This window comes from Erythrolamprus reginae, chromosome 5 (genome assembly GCF_031021105.1).
Source record: "Erythrolamprus reginae isolate rEryReg1 chromosome 5, rEryReg1.hap1, whole genome shotgun sequence".
NCBI lineage: Eukaryota > Metazoa > Chordata > Lepidosauria > Squamata > Dipsadidae > Erythrolamprus > Erythrolamprus reginae.
The window spans coordinates 18,253,247-18,268,247 of record NC_091954.1 but is presented as its reverse complement, the minus strand read 5'-3'; the positions used below and the strand labels follow the sequence as shown (position 1 = coordinate 18,268,247).

The 15,001-nt window shown below is 39.3% G+C and overlaps 1 protein-coding gene across 1 annotated transcript in view; it reads right to left on the bottom strand.

Annotated features, from left to right (window-relative positions):
- Positions 1-15,001, bottom strand: part of MYPN (myopalladin) — a 77,969-nt gene that overhangs the window by 13,412 nt on the left and 49,556 nt on the right. Inside the window, exons 11-14 of the mRNA XM_070752178.1 lie at positions 13,501-13,645; positions 7,506-7,598; positions 4,013-4,234; positions 2,665-2,814 (exon numbers count right to left, since the gene is read on the bottom strand). Of these exons, the coding sequence (XP_070608279.1) occupies positions 2,665-2,814; positions 4,013-4,234; positions 7,506-7,598; positions 13,501-13,645 (610 nt within the window). The remainder of the gene's footprint in view (positions 1-2,664; positions 2,815-4,012; positions 4,235-7,505; positions 7,599-13,500; positions 13,646-15,001) is intronic.

Below are 15,001 nucleotides of genomic sequence, written 5' to 3'. Positions count from 1 at the left end.
GGTGGTAATATGTTCCTGGAACCTTTTTACATTTCCAGCAAATGGGTGAGATGTTAGGATACATTTTGGCCATATGTGCAGGGGGCTAATGCCAACAACAATACATTATATATATATTTTCTTTATATGATGTAGAGATTGTCAATTTATAGTTAATATTCCAGAGCTGACTCCATTCTGAAAGATTTGATTGTGTGGCCAACATTATGTGCCCATGCTATCATATTTTTAAAACTTCATCCTCAACCAGATTGCATTGCAGGAGATATTTATACAGTTTAGAGATTGTCTTCTCTCTGGGGCCCAATAAAATTTTGTCTAACTCATTTGTGTTTTGGAATCCTTGTTTATTTTTATCTTCAATATATTTTGTTCTGATCTGAAAGTATTGCAACCAGTCTATATTGATTCCTTTATCTAATAGGTTTTGTTTTGACATAAGTTGATTTTGATTGTCCAATACTTGATTGTATGTAAATATTTTACTTGGGTCTAGTGCATTGGAGTACGTCACTGCTTCTGATAGCCATCTAGGTATCTGAATGCATAGTTCCCTCTAAGCTGAGCAGTGAGCAATTGCTCACTTAAAAATAATCATCAACTCAGAGTTTTCCAAACCTGCCCAGAAGCCGAGAGGGAAAGAGTGAGAGGAAAGGAGAGAGAGAGGAAGAGAGGAAGACAGAGAAACAGATAGAAAAAAGAGAGAAAGGAAAAGAGAAAGAAAAAGAATGGGAGTAAGGAAGAGAGAAATCAAATCAAAATCTAGTTTGAAACTAGCTCAACTATTTAAGTGGCATTTTGATATTGATAGAGTTGCCCTATCATGAGCTCACTGTTATAGACACACAGTACAGTATTTTATTTTGAAATTCTCTGAGGCAAAACAGGGTGGGTTTTTTATTTATTTGTTTGTTTGTCTGTCTGTCTGTCTGTCTGTCTGTCTGTCTATCTATCTATCTATCTATCTATCTATCTATCTATCTATCTATCTATCTATCTATCTATCTATCTATCTATCTATCTATTATTTCTGTGCCGCCCAGTCCCGAAGGGACTGCTGCTCAGACACTATACTTTTCCGCCCACCCCCCCAAAAAATTATAGGGAACACTGTCTGAATGTAATGTTTTTTTAAAATTTTCTGCCAGGATTCTATTAAGATTTTTCTTATGTAATGCTATTTAAAGTAGGGTTGTGTTTTATTCGTAGGAAGAAATAAAAAGTAATGCCAGCCTGATTGTAGATTAAAGCCTTCTAAAGTTAGCAATCTTCTATTTCTTAAAGTTATCCAGTCCTTCATCTAACTCAAATTTGCCACTAAGTGATGAAATTCCCAATTTGGTAAGCCTAGACTGCCCCTTGTCCTGTGATCTTGCATATATGCAATTTTTATTCTAGCTTTTCTTTGTACCATATGTAGTTTTGTGTGATTTTTAAATAAGTTTTCTAGATCTTCACTTATTTTTTGTACTGTTTAATCGTCATTTTATCTTTCTTTATTCAGCAATTATTTGGAAGTTAATATCAGTCCTAAATGTTTTACTTTTCTGGTTATATCTATACTCAACAAATTTTTCAGTTCCCTATTTTGGTTGTCAGACATATTTTTAGTTAATATCTTCGTTTTAATCTTATTGCTTTTAAGTTCTGTTACCTTTCCGCATTTCCCTATTTTGTCGAATAAAATTGGTCCAGTCTTTAGCGGATTTTCAATTATAAATGCCATATCGTCCACATATGCCTGTACTTTGTATTTCTCTTTTCTCACTTTTAAGCCCCTGATTTCTTTATTGTTTCTGACATTCCATGAGGTTTTCCAGAGTGAGAATAAATATTAAGGGGGCTAGGGGACATCCTTGCCTCACCCCTTTTTAAATATATATTTTATCCATTAGGTCTTTGTTTATTATTACCTTCACTGTTTGCTGGATATAAATTGTGTTAATTAAAGTTGTGAATCTTTCACCAAATTTAATTGTTTGTAGTTGCATTTTAAAATATTGCCAGTTAATTTGGTCAAAGGCTTTTTCTGTGTCTAAAAAATGTATGCCGCCTGTTCTCCTACCTGGGTATCATAATATTCCATAGTATTGAAAATTATTCTAGTATTATTTTTAATTTGATGGTGGGGGAGGAAGCCGTTTTGATCTGGATGTATAAATTTATTAGTTCTTTTTAATTTTGGGGTCATAATTGCTGGCATTGTTTTGTAATCAGTATTGAGTAGTGAAATAGGCCTATAGATTTGGATATAGTGTCTATTTGCTTTCTCTTTGGGGAGTCAGTGATATATAGGCTTCTTTCCAGGATTTGTGGATCTCTCCTTTCTCCAATATTTTATTAAAAAGTTCTAACTTGGTAGATTCTAATTGTTTACGTATTGTTTTGTAAATTTTGAATGGGATGCCATCAGAGCCATGAGATTTATTGTTTTTTTTTTATGGCTGTTCTTAATTCTGTTAATGTAATCTTACCATTTAACATTGTTCTTTCTTCTTCGGAAGTTGCAGGCAAATTACTTTGTTCCAAGTATTCTTTGATCCCTTTATCACCTATGTCCTTTTGTTTGTATAAATCTGAGTAAAATTTTTCAATGATGTTCTATTTATCTGTCTTCATCCTCTTAAATGTAAACAATGTATGCATGGATATAGGAATTTGTACCTGGGGATTTGCAGCCATGAATGTATAGTTTCCATCATCATCATTTGTAGTAGCTTCAATATGTAAATAACAAGTTCCATCACCATCTCGAATCATTTTGAAATGTCCATTCTTCTTTGAAATCTGTTTTCCATCCTTAAACCAGTATACCTGGGGTTTTTAAAGAAAGATCTATTGTAACCTTGTATTTATTACTATAATTCAGTGGTTGGTTGCTACTGGTTCGCCCCGGATAGGGTGAACTGTTATCAGCAGCAGTGGGAGACTCCACCCCTCTGTGCATGTGTAGAAGTGCCATGTATGCGTGCTCCCAGTAGCAAACCAGTAGCGATGGAATTTGAAATTTATCACTGCTGCAATTCTATGAATATTGGCTTAGAAGAAAATCGCATCGAATTAATTGGGATTATTCATTTGATAGTAAAAAGACTGCATGAAACAATGCAGCAATTAGATTCTCAATTCAAGTTTTGAATTTTGGAATAAACTGGCTGCATGACAGACAGACACCATTCTCTGAAACCAAGGGGCAATGCAGTCCATAAATCAGGATTATACATGACCATTTATTTGTGCCACACACAGAGCTCCCTGATCTGCTTGTCCCATGTTTGGGAGTAACTTTAAGGGTGGCAGTGGTATAGTGAAAATGGAGCTCCACCCCAGAACACCCAATTTGCATTGAAAGATGTTGAGACAAAATGCATAAACCACGGCCACATTGTGGTAGTAAAAGTTTTGGTAGCCCATCACTGCCCTCAAGCCTCCAAAATAGGGAATTTGGGGGAGTGTTATTCAAAGCAACCATTCCTTGCTTTCTGCAAATACAGTGGTACCTCTACTTACGAACTTAATTCGTTCCATGACTAGGTTCTTAAGTAGAAAAGTTGTAAGAAGAAGCAATTTTTCCCATAGCAAATAATGTGTACAATTGGGGAAATCACAGGGAGGGTGGAGGCCCTGTTTTCTCCCAGGAGATTTCTAGAGAGGCCCCACAGAGGCTTCTCCTTGCCTTTTCCAGCCCCATTTCCTCCCAGGAGATTCCTAGAGAGGCCCCACAGAGGCTTCTCCTTGCCTTTTCCAGCCCCGTTTCCTCCCAGGAGATTCCTAGAGAGGCCCCATGGAGACTTCTCCCTGTCTTTTCCAGTTACAGTTTTGGAGACTCAGGTTTGTAAGTGGAAAATGGTTCTTGAGAAGAGGCAAAAGTTTGTAAGTAGAGGCGTTCGTACGTAGAGGTACCACTGTACAAATGTCATGGGGGCAAAATTCTTTTTATAGGACTGGATGAAAGCAACTGACATGAGATATTGCCGAGAAGCATTTGTGTCCTGCTCTTCGGAGGCCCTACCTTGGGTATGGGGATACCAACAATTTTGCAAGTGAATGTAGCTGGGTATCCTTCCGGGACACGGAAATGCTTGAGTCTCTTGTCAAAAATTGGAGCAATGCATTTGCCGGTAGGGATCTCGTCATGTTCGATCTCATCGTCTGATTCATCCACCGGGGTACGTTCAAGCCGAAATTCTATTTCGTTCATTAATCTCTGCTCAAAGTTGGAAATTTTATATTCCTGCAAAACAATCGTTGAATCAAGTCTACTTATCTCACTGGAGCCTAATAAATATTTCTCTGTACATAGGGCTTTTTCTCTCCAGGTAATGGCTCCTATATGGCCAAAAACAATAATAAAAATATTTAAATTATTAAGGATTCAACAAATATAAATCATAAGAACAAGCAGTGTGGGGCTAAGTAGGAGGGGAAATCTCTTACTCTATTCATTTGTGCTCCAAACAATAGGAGGAATCCCCTCCTTAAACATTTGTCATACAGTAGGATTCCATCAGAGAATAAACACAACTACAGGACATTTGGCTCTGCTCCGGGGGTAGATTCCACTTACCTTCCCTACTGATTCGCATGCCTTGGAAATGCGAGTTTTGCTACATCACATTGGAGAAGTGACCCTCTGCGCATGTGCAGAAGCCTTTGTGCATGTGCAGAGAGTTCTTTGCCAGCCACTTTCATGGAGAGATAACCGGAGGACCAGTTCGGGGCTGTAGCCAACCAGCCATTGCTGCTGGTCTGGCGAACATGGACAAATTTCTGCCACCAGTTTGGGCCAATTGGTCTGAACCAGCAGCAATCCATCACTGCTCTACTCTCCATCTGTCACAGTATTAAGGGTGCGATTAGAAAAAGGAAGGAGGAGGAATTCTGTCCCCTGACACTGCTGCTTCTCTGTTTACTGTGGTCTAGGAATGATTTCAGATTAGATTTTTAAATAGGGATGCTTCTAGATGCAAGATTATCCAACAATCAACCGACCATTTCAGAGTGCGGAAGAAATTGTGCCTTCTTCTCTTGCCAATAGGCAACACTACTTCTGCAGTAATAGCCTAGATAAAGATTTGGAGATGACTGTAGGTCTCACCCACCATTATTGAAGAGGTTTCCAATCTGGCTACTTTTTGCAATCAAAAAAGCACTTGCTGATTTAAATTTGCTGGACATCTAGTCTCTCTCTCACCATTTTGAAATGAAAACTCATGAAATGGTTATACTACCATGTTTCCACGAAAATAAGACATCCCCTAAAAATAACCCCTCTTCTGAAAATAAACCCTCCTCCCAAAATAAGCCCTCCCTTCAAAATAAGCCCTCCTCAAAAATATTTAAATGCATGCGCAGTCGGTCCCCGCCATTTCCTCTGGCTAGGGTTTGGGAGACAGAGTTGGAAATCCGGTAAGATGGCAAAAGGAGCCCTGTCTTGCTTCATGCCCCAAAATAATAAGACCACCCCAAAAATAAGGCCAAGCGCTTATTTTGGGTTTCAAAAAAATATGAGACAAGGTCTTATTTTCAGGGAAACACGATATAGTTTTATTTCTTAAAACCCATGATCCCTCACAGCACGCGTGAAGTGGCCTTTGCAGCCTCCAGCATTTTGGAATAAATCTTGAAACCAAAAAGCAATTCTCCTTTATTTCAGGACAAACTTGTATCAGAAGTGTAAAAAAAGTGTGAATTTATTATGGTCTGCCCTTTAATCACTTTATTTGATAATAATAATTCAAAACAGGATCCTGATTGAAAGAAAATAGACATCATTATTTTTGTTTTGTTTTTTCAATAAACGAAGAAGCACAGTAGAATTATCAGGCTGAAGATACACCAATATTGCAAAATAGGAATTCAAGAAACTTAAATGACTTAAAAAAATAATGGTATTTCAAAACAATAGATGAAATATTTAAAGAAATATTTAATTCTGAGCAACAATGAGACAATTACATCACTATTTACACAGATTTTAGTGCAAACACTGATGTTTTTGAAAGCATATAAAAGGGTTGCTTTTTGTCCAAGGTCACAAAGACCCTATAGGTGGAAAATAACAACAAGCAACTTCACTCAAGCATGATAACAAGAACAATACACAATCTGAGTATTGTATTGGCAGTTCTATGGTAGCAAAAACTTCAGAAGAGAAGGATTTAGGGGTAGTGATTTCTGACAGTCTCAAAATGGGTGAACAGTGCAGTCAGGCGGTAGGGAAAGCAAGTAGAATGCTTGGCTGCATAGCTAGAGGTATAACAATCAGGAAGAGGGAGATTGTGAGCCTGCTATATAGAGCACTGGTGAGACCACATTTGAAATACTGTGTTCAGTTCTGGAGACCTCACTTATAAAACGATATTGATAAAATTGAATAAGTCCAAAGATGGGTTACAAAAATGGTGGGAGGTCTTAAGCATAAAACTTATCAGGAAAGACTTCATGAACTCAATCTGTATAGTCTGGAGGACAGAAGGGAAAAGGGGGACATGATCAAAACATTTAAATATGTTAAAGGGTTAAATAAGGTTCAGGATGGAAGTGTTTTTAATAGGAAAGTGAGCACAAGAACAAGGGGGCACAATCTGAGGTTAGTTTGGGGAAAGATCAGAAGATGCTTGGAACAAACTTCCAGCAGACATGGTTAGTAAATCCACAGTAACTGAATTTAAACATGCTTGGGATAAACATATATCCATCCCAAGATAAAATACAGGAAATAGTATAAGGGCAGACTAGATGGACCACGAGGTCTTTTTCTGCTGCCAATCTTCTATGCTTCTATGTTTCTAAGAAACCTGGGCAGTTATAATGCTCATGCAATGATTTCTGCAATATATAGATTTTATGTCCAGGAATTAGAACATTTTTGCTCTATAGAAAAAGTCAAAAGAACAGTTATAGGACTGATCCAGGATGGGGATTATTAACTGCAGTGAAAGCTGCAAGATAAAAATATGTAAACTGAAAATGCATTACAATAAAATATGGAAATGTTACTTAACTTTAAAATGTAATGGATTGTGAATCTTGAGTTAACAACATTATTAGTTGAATTAACAACAGTTAACTCCTAAGCTGCTAGAATGTCTTCTAGTCAGAATGCAAACAAACTAAACCAGTGTTTCCCAACCTTGGCAACTTGAAGATATTTGGACTTCAACTCCCAGAATTCCCCAGCCAGCATTCGCTGGCTGGGGGATTCCGGGAGTTGAAGTCCAAATATCTTCAAGTTGCCAAGGTTGGGAAACACTGGACTAAACCATGTTCCAATCTTTTTTTGTAGTTTACACAATACTTTTGGTTTTTACATATTTCTTGTAATTAACACTTTTGGTTGCTGCTAAAATACTTACCATGAATAATCCAGCATGATCACAACCCATTTTAATGTAAGGAAATATCCAACCTTGTTTTACTGGCAGAAGTTAAATTTCAGGTTTTGCATTCTACTGAACATATGTACATATGAGGCACACATGTGGGGGAAAGGAAGGCTGTACCTGGGATATTTCCTCAGCGGCAAAGTTGAAACTTGGGGAATGAGGGCGGAGTCCCTGTAGCCCGCGAGCCAGATTTTCATCATAGGCTGTTTTCTGGCGGAGGGAACGAGGAATGAGGAAAATTGCATGAGGAAAAAGTTATGATGACATTTATGGGCATTATTTTATTGAATAAAAAATGAAGAACAGAAGGTAGCTTCAGAGGTAAAAGCAAACTTAGGACTTAATTGCACCTACATAGTATAATTTATTTAGGTTAACTGAGATAGCATATAATATTTTACAGGTTGCATATTATATATGTGCAAATGTTTGTGTACAGTGGTACCTCGACATACGAGTTTAATTCGTTCCAGACCCGAGCTCGTAAGTCGATCAACTCGCATCTCGAACGAATGCCTTTAGACTTTGTTTTTCGCGCCGAGATAACTGGAAGCAAGGAGATTCTTGCACCACCTAGTGGAAGCTCGGCTCGTATCCCGAATTTGAGCTCGGATGTCAAAGAGAAATTTTGCTCACGTGGCGGCTCGTAACTTGGAATACTCGCATGTGGAGCAGCTCGTATCTAGAGGTACCACTGTATATGTATACAAACAAATGGATACACATACTTGGTAAGCAACTGTGGGCTGCTATAAGAGAGCCATAGTGGCACAGTGGTTAGAATGCAGTATTGCAGGCTAATTCTACTGACTGCCAGCAGTTTGATTCTCATCGGTTCAAGATTGACTCAACCTTCCCTCCTTCCGTAATCAGTAAAATACAGAGCCAGATTGTTGGAGGCAATATTGTGGTTTAATAAACTGCTTAGAGAGTGCTGTAAAGCACTGGGAAGCAGTATATAAGTCCAAATGCTACTATTATTATTTTTTTGGCTATTTGTATTATTAAACATGAGATATTATCATAGATTTTAAAAATAAGAGCTGTAACTGTAAATAAATAATACATGCACTATAAATAAACACAATCTGTTTGCTCCCATATGTTTCTTAAAAGATATAAATTTTGCTTTTAATTTTTTAAAAATGTACCATCAAGTTGTTGCTTGATTTTCTCCCTGAAGGTCTATACCTAATGTGGTCCTTGAGGTCTTCCAATTATAATCACACATTACAACTTGTAATTGTAAAAACCTTATATATTTATATATAAACTTTTATACAAACACACACTTTAAAAAATGGGCCTGCACGTTCTCCAAAAACTGAAAATAGGTCCCAGATCTTTCCAGTTCAATGATTTCTTTTTACAATGGTTTAAAACAAAACAAAACAAAAAGAACAGATAGTTTCTCTTTCAGTGGGATTAAAAATTGGAACCAAGTATCTCTGCGGAAAACTATAGGATCACAATCAAAATTTGGAAATATATTAAGATTGCAAAATATTAGAAAAATGCATTATAATATAAACAATATCCATCTATCCTTTTAAAAGTAAAGCATATTTGGGACGCTTTTTCAGTTTGTACCTAACTATTCACCACTTCTGTTTTCCCAACCTTTGCACGCTCCCTCCTTCACAAATTGTCCTTCACTTTTTTCCAAAATAAGATCCTCCACCATTTTTTCTCTCTCCATATTACTAGTAATCCATCAAGTAACAGGTAAGATTCTCCACCATTATTGTTCCACCTTGCTTGGGATTTGCAATGTTTGGTTTTTCATATCCTCGGTGCTTCTCAGATAATATCTCAGATAGCATCTGGATAGTAATCTTCTTTCCCACTAGTATTTTAAAAATACTATTAAGCACATTATACCATTGCAGAATGTCATTACAGTGTTCCCTCGATTTTCGTGGGTTCGAACTTCGCGAATAGCCTATACCACGGTTTTTCAAAAAATATTAATTAAAAATACTTTGCGGTTTTTTTCCTATACCACGGTTTTTCCCACCCAATGACGTCATATGTCATTGCCAAACTAATAATTTTTGCAAATAAATAACAAAAAAATAATTATTGTTAATAAATAATTATGTTTATAAATATCAGGATCACTAAGTGTCTTATTCAATGGTGAGTACCAGTAATAATGGTGAGTAAATGGTTGTTAAGGGAATGGGAAATGGTAATTTAGGGGTTTAAAGTGTTAAGGGAAGGCTTATGATACTGTCCATAGCCAAAAAGGGTGTATTTACTTCCGCATCTCTACTTCGTGGAAATTCGACTTTCGCGGGTGGTCTTGGAACGCATCCCCCGCGGAAATCGAGGGAACACTGTATTATCTATCCTATCCATTCCCTTCCCTTCAATAGACTAATGCTTTAGATGGGGCAAAAAGATCGTCACTCAATTTTCTTAAGTGAACAATTTTGGACTAGCAAGGATTCCATACCCAGATGCGCCAGATCATTTAATGTCTTCTGCTTGTTTAATGTCTTTGTCAACTATTCCTATTATGATGTGCAGCATGCTGACACATTCATTTTCCTCTTGGCATTTACTCTTCTAAAGGAATCATTTTCCCTGGCAGAATCGCATTTACTTCAGTGGCCATTACTTTACTGAACAAAGCAAAGAAAAAGTAAAACTAAATTTCCCACAAATCAGGCTCTCTCCTTATGATGGATTAGGAATCTCCTTGACAGCAACGTGGAAGGACTAGATATCTTTTTTGGGGATTCTTGCAAGTTTTCCAGTCTTTCCTACAATCCTGGAATTTTCTAATGGTTTCCCATTTACCCAGGTCCGAAACCGGTTAACTTTCTGATGCAAGCCTAGATGGGCTTCTTTTAGTAAAAGAAGAAGTGAGAAGGATACTGTTGTGTTTAGCTCTGGCCCAGCTCCTGCCCCAAGGACTGTGGATGTGGGGGAGACATCCACATGCTGCAGGTCTGTTTTGCTCCCGGTGGAATCTGATGATGAAGGCTCCTCTGACCAAGAAGACATGAGTGACAGGGAGGAGGAGAGTGTGGCAGACAGCTCAGAAGGAGATCAATTATCTAGCTCCTCCTTGGATTCAGAACAAGAGTTAATGATACAGCCACGCATGCGGAGAGCGATGCATAGGCAACAACAACGGAGAGATTATTATCAAAGAAAATGAGGCCACCTGTGGTTGGGTGGGGCTGTGGTAATTAGTGAGGCTGCTATAAATAGCAGCCTGTGGGTTTGGCCATTGTGGAGGATTATCTGATCGTTGTGTTTCGTGCCTGCTTTGCTGACTTTGACTTTTTGTGTGCTAATTTCCCCCCGCTTTGAAACTAAACCAGAGCAAAGTGTGTGTTTCACTTTGTGAAAGAAGAAGGACTGTGAATTGCCTCACAGCTGCAAGCTAAGTATCACAGAACTGATAAGGGACTTGTACAAATTACCAGTTTGTTTGGAGACGAGTGCTCTTTGCTATACCAAAAGAGGGCTTAGTTTAAGGGAATTTTCATTATAAAGAACATTGTTTTGAATTTTCAAACGTGTGTGTGTCTGAAATTTGTACCTGTGAATTTTTGGGAGGAGTCTACCTGAGAGCAAGACAGAACAGATACTTATTTATTTATTTATTTATTTTATTTATTATTTAGATTTGTATGCCGCCCCTCTCCGCAGACTCGGGGCGGCTCACAGCAAGTGAAACAATTTACAACAAATCTAAATTGCAGTTTAAAAATATTTTAAAACCCCCATTTTCTAAACAAACATACATACGTACCATTCATAAATTGTATATGCCCGGGGGAGATGTCTCAGTTCCTCCATGCCTGACGACAAAGGTGGGTCTTAAGGAGCTTACGAAAGGCAAGTAGGGACAGTTCTAATCTCCGGGGGGAGTTGGTTCCAGAGGGTCGGGGCCGCCACAGAGAAGGCTCTTCCCCTGGGGCCCGCCAACCGACATTGTTTAGTTGACGGGACCCGGAGAAGGCCCACTCTGTGGGACCTAATCGGTCGCTGGGATTCTTGCGGCAGCAGGCGGTCTTGGAGATATTCTGCTCCAGTGCCATGAAGGGCTTTAAAGGTCATAACCAACACTTTGAATTGTGACCGGAAATTGGTCGGCAACCAATGCAGACTGCGGAGTGTTGGTGAAACATGGGCATATTTGGGAAAGCCCATGATTGCTCTCGCAGCTGCATTCTGCACGATCTGAAGTTTCCGAACACTTTTCAAAGGTAGCCCCATGTAGAGAGCATTACAGTAGTCGAACCTCGAGGTGATGAGGGCATGAGTGACTGTGAGCAGTGAGTCCCGGTCCAAATAGGGCCGCAACTGGTGCACTAGGCGAACCTGGGCAAATGCCCCCCCCCCCACAGGCCATTTTCAAATTTCAAATGGTTTATGACATCTTATAGCTTCACTCAGACACATGATAAAAATTCAGGTGTTCAGCAACTGGCATTTATTTATTTATTTATTGGATTTGTATGCCGCCCCTCTCCAGAGACTCGGGGTGGCTAACAGCGACAATAAAACAGTGTACAATAGTAATTTGGTATTGATGATTAAAAATCAATTAATATAAAAACCAAACATACATACATACATACATACATACCATGCATAGAATTGTAAAGGCCTAGGGGGAAAGAGGATCTCAATTCCCCCATGCCTGGTGGCAGAGGTGGGTTTTAAGTTGTTTACGAAAGGCAAGGAGGGTGGGGGCCGTTCTAATCTCTGGGGGGAGTTGGTTCCAGAGGGCTGGGGCCGCCACAGAGAAGGCTCTTTCCCTGGGTCCCGCCAGGCGACATTGCTTAGTTGACGGGACCCGGAGAAGATCCACTCTGTGGGACCTAACTGGTCGCTGGGATTCGTGCAGCAGAAGGCGGTCCCTGAGATAATCTGGTACACCCCTTACTGACCTCTTAGAAACTGGAGAGGTCAATCGTGGATAGTCTAAGGGAGGATGTTGGGGGTTAGGAGTTAACATTATTGAGTCCGGTAATGAGTTCCACGCTTCGACAACTCAATTGTTAAAGTCATATTTTTTACAGTCAAGTTTGGAGTGCTTAATATTAAGTTTGAATCTGTTACCCTGTCAGGGCAGAGGGATGAAAGAGTCATCATCCTGTCATAGGAGTGGCATGGCCAGAGCCTTAGTGCAGGAGCAAAGCACTCCTCTATTTGCCTTTGCACAACAACAGCATTATTCCTTTGTTGTAGTATATTTGCTGTAGCTGCCAGCAAAGAGGGCCGAGAAAGAATGGTAGGGGTGGATCTTACAGGGTGGGGGCCATCCCCCAAACCTGGCCTTTGTCTTCCCTTGTCGGTGGGGGCCAAGAGGAAGAAAAGGGCAGCACGGGGAAATGCTCCCCTATCCCACCAAGCACTGAGCACAACAGCCCAGTGTGTGTGTGGCGAGGAGAGGGGCCGCCACAGAGCCGGGGTGGCGCAGCAGGTAGAGTGTTGTACTGCAGGCCAGTGAAGCTGACTTGTAGATCTGAAGGTCAGCGGTTCAAATCTCATCACCGGCTCAAGGTTGACTCAGCCTTCCATCCTTCCGAGGTGGGTAAAATGAGGACCCGGATTGTGGGGGCAAAAGCCTAGCTCTGTTAAAAAGTGCTATTGCTAACATGTTGTAAGCCACCCTGAGTCTAAGGAGAAAGGCGGCATAAAAATTGAATAAATAAAATAAAATAAATAAATAAAATCATGCTTTAGATCAGGGGTATCCAACCTTGGCAACTTTAAGACTTGTGAACTTCAACTCCAAGAATGCTGGCTGGGGAATTTTGGAAATTGAAGTCCATTAGTTCATAGGATACCTCTGCTTTCAACAAATTGTGAAATCCTACAAATGGTGATTATAAGCAAGAAACATTTACATACACTTTGTATGAGTATTCTATAAAACCATTCCCCAAATTTGGGACTTTGGAACAGGGCGTGGGACTCTATGTCTTGGATAGAATTCTACCTCTTTTTTTCTGCTCAGTGGGTCCATTCGATGCAATCAACCCCTTTTGGCCATTGAATGCCACACTAGCTTTTCCAGGTGTAACACCCCCAGGTTTTGACATTTCAGCACCACGTACAATTTAACAGTAGCCTGCAAACTGACCTGTTGACTGTGGAAAGTTTCGTCATTCCATAAATGCAGCCGTTTCTCTAAACCTTTAATAACAGCAGCTTTCTGATCTCTCATGGAATCCTCTGTGGATGACTGCAAAGGGTTGAGATTTTTCTTCAGCATTCCATGGCTTCCCCTGTGAAATTGAGACTCAGTTTAACACCTGCTTAAGTACTGAATTAATCCATCATCTATTCCGAGGGATAAAAACAAGAAGGCTTAAAAGTGCTGGAAGCTGACTCACTATCTCAGATGGTCTCCGAATCCTGTGCTATCTCTGAGTCTTTATAGATCTCCTTTTTCATATTGCTTTTTGTTAAAAAAAATCTATACTGCTTTTGCTGTTTGGTGCTGGGAATTCATATACGTACAATCTGGTTTAGGCATGCTGAAGAAATTTATACTAGCAATACAAATATAGAATAGAAACAGAATCTAGGCATGCTAGAAAAACCTAACAACAAAATATTATACTAGAAAATATAACACGATTTGAGTATTACCCACAAGATCATATGCTGCAATGTCCTACCAGTCAAGGACTACTTCAGCTTCAACCGCAATAACACAAGAGCACACAACAGATTCAAACTTAATACGAACCGCGCCAAACTTGACTGTAAAAAAATATGATTTCAACAATCGAGTTATCGAAGCGTGGAACTCATTACCGGACTCAATTGTGTCAACCCCTAACCTCCAACACTTCTCCCTTAGACTCTCCACGATTGACCTCTCCAGGTTCCTAAGAGGCCAGTAAGGGGCGTAAATAAGTGCACTGGAGTGCCTTTCGTCCCCTGTCCAATTATCTTTCCTTTCCTTCACCTATCTTATATATTCTCTTCCTTTCATATATCCTCTCCTTTAAGTTCACTTTCACCTTCTTTTATATTATCACATGTCTATTTTTCTTCCTATGTATTTGTATATTGGACAAATGAATAAATAAAATAAATAGAACAAATGTCTACAGCAGGGGTAGGCAAAGTTGGCTCTTCTATGACATGTGGACTTCAACTCCCAGAATTCCTGAGCCAATCATGCTAGCTCAGGAATTCTGGGAGTTGAAGTCCACATGTCATAGAAGAACCAACTTTGCCTACTCCTGGTCTAGAGCAACACAATATTATACTAGAACAAAAGCAATACAGTATTATAACAGAAGAAATCCCTGTTTTATCATTATTGTTACACAGACTTGATTTTTTGTTGCTTTTTATGGTTGTATAAAAAGCCATACAGCTTTATGAGAGAGGTTGTGTTGACGTATCATGGAATCCTCCTCATGGATTTGAAGCATGGACTTTTAAAACATAGAGCTCAGAATCACTTTGGAAGGGACCTCAGAGGTCATCTTGTACAACATCCTGCTTAAGGCAGAAGACCTTATACCAATGATGGCGAGTCTTTTTTTGCTCTGGTGCATAAAAGGGTGTGCATGCGCACCCACACCCATAATGCAATGCCCACCCCTGCACATATGCGCATAACG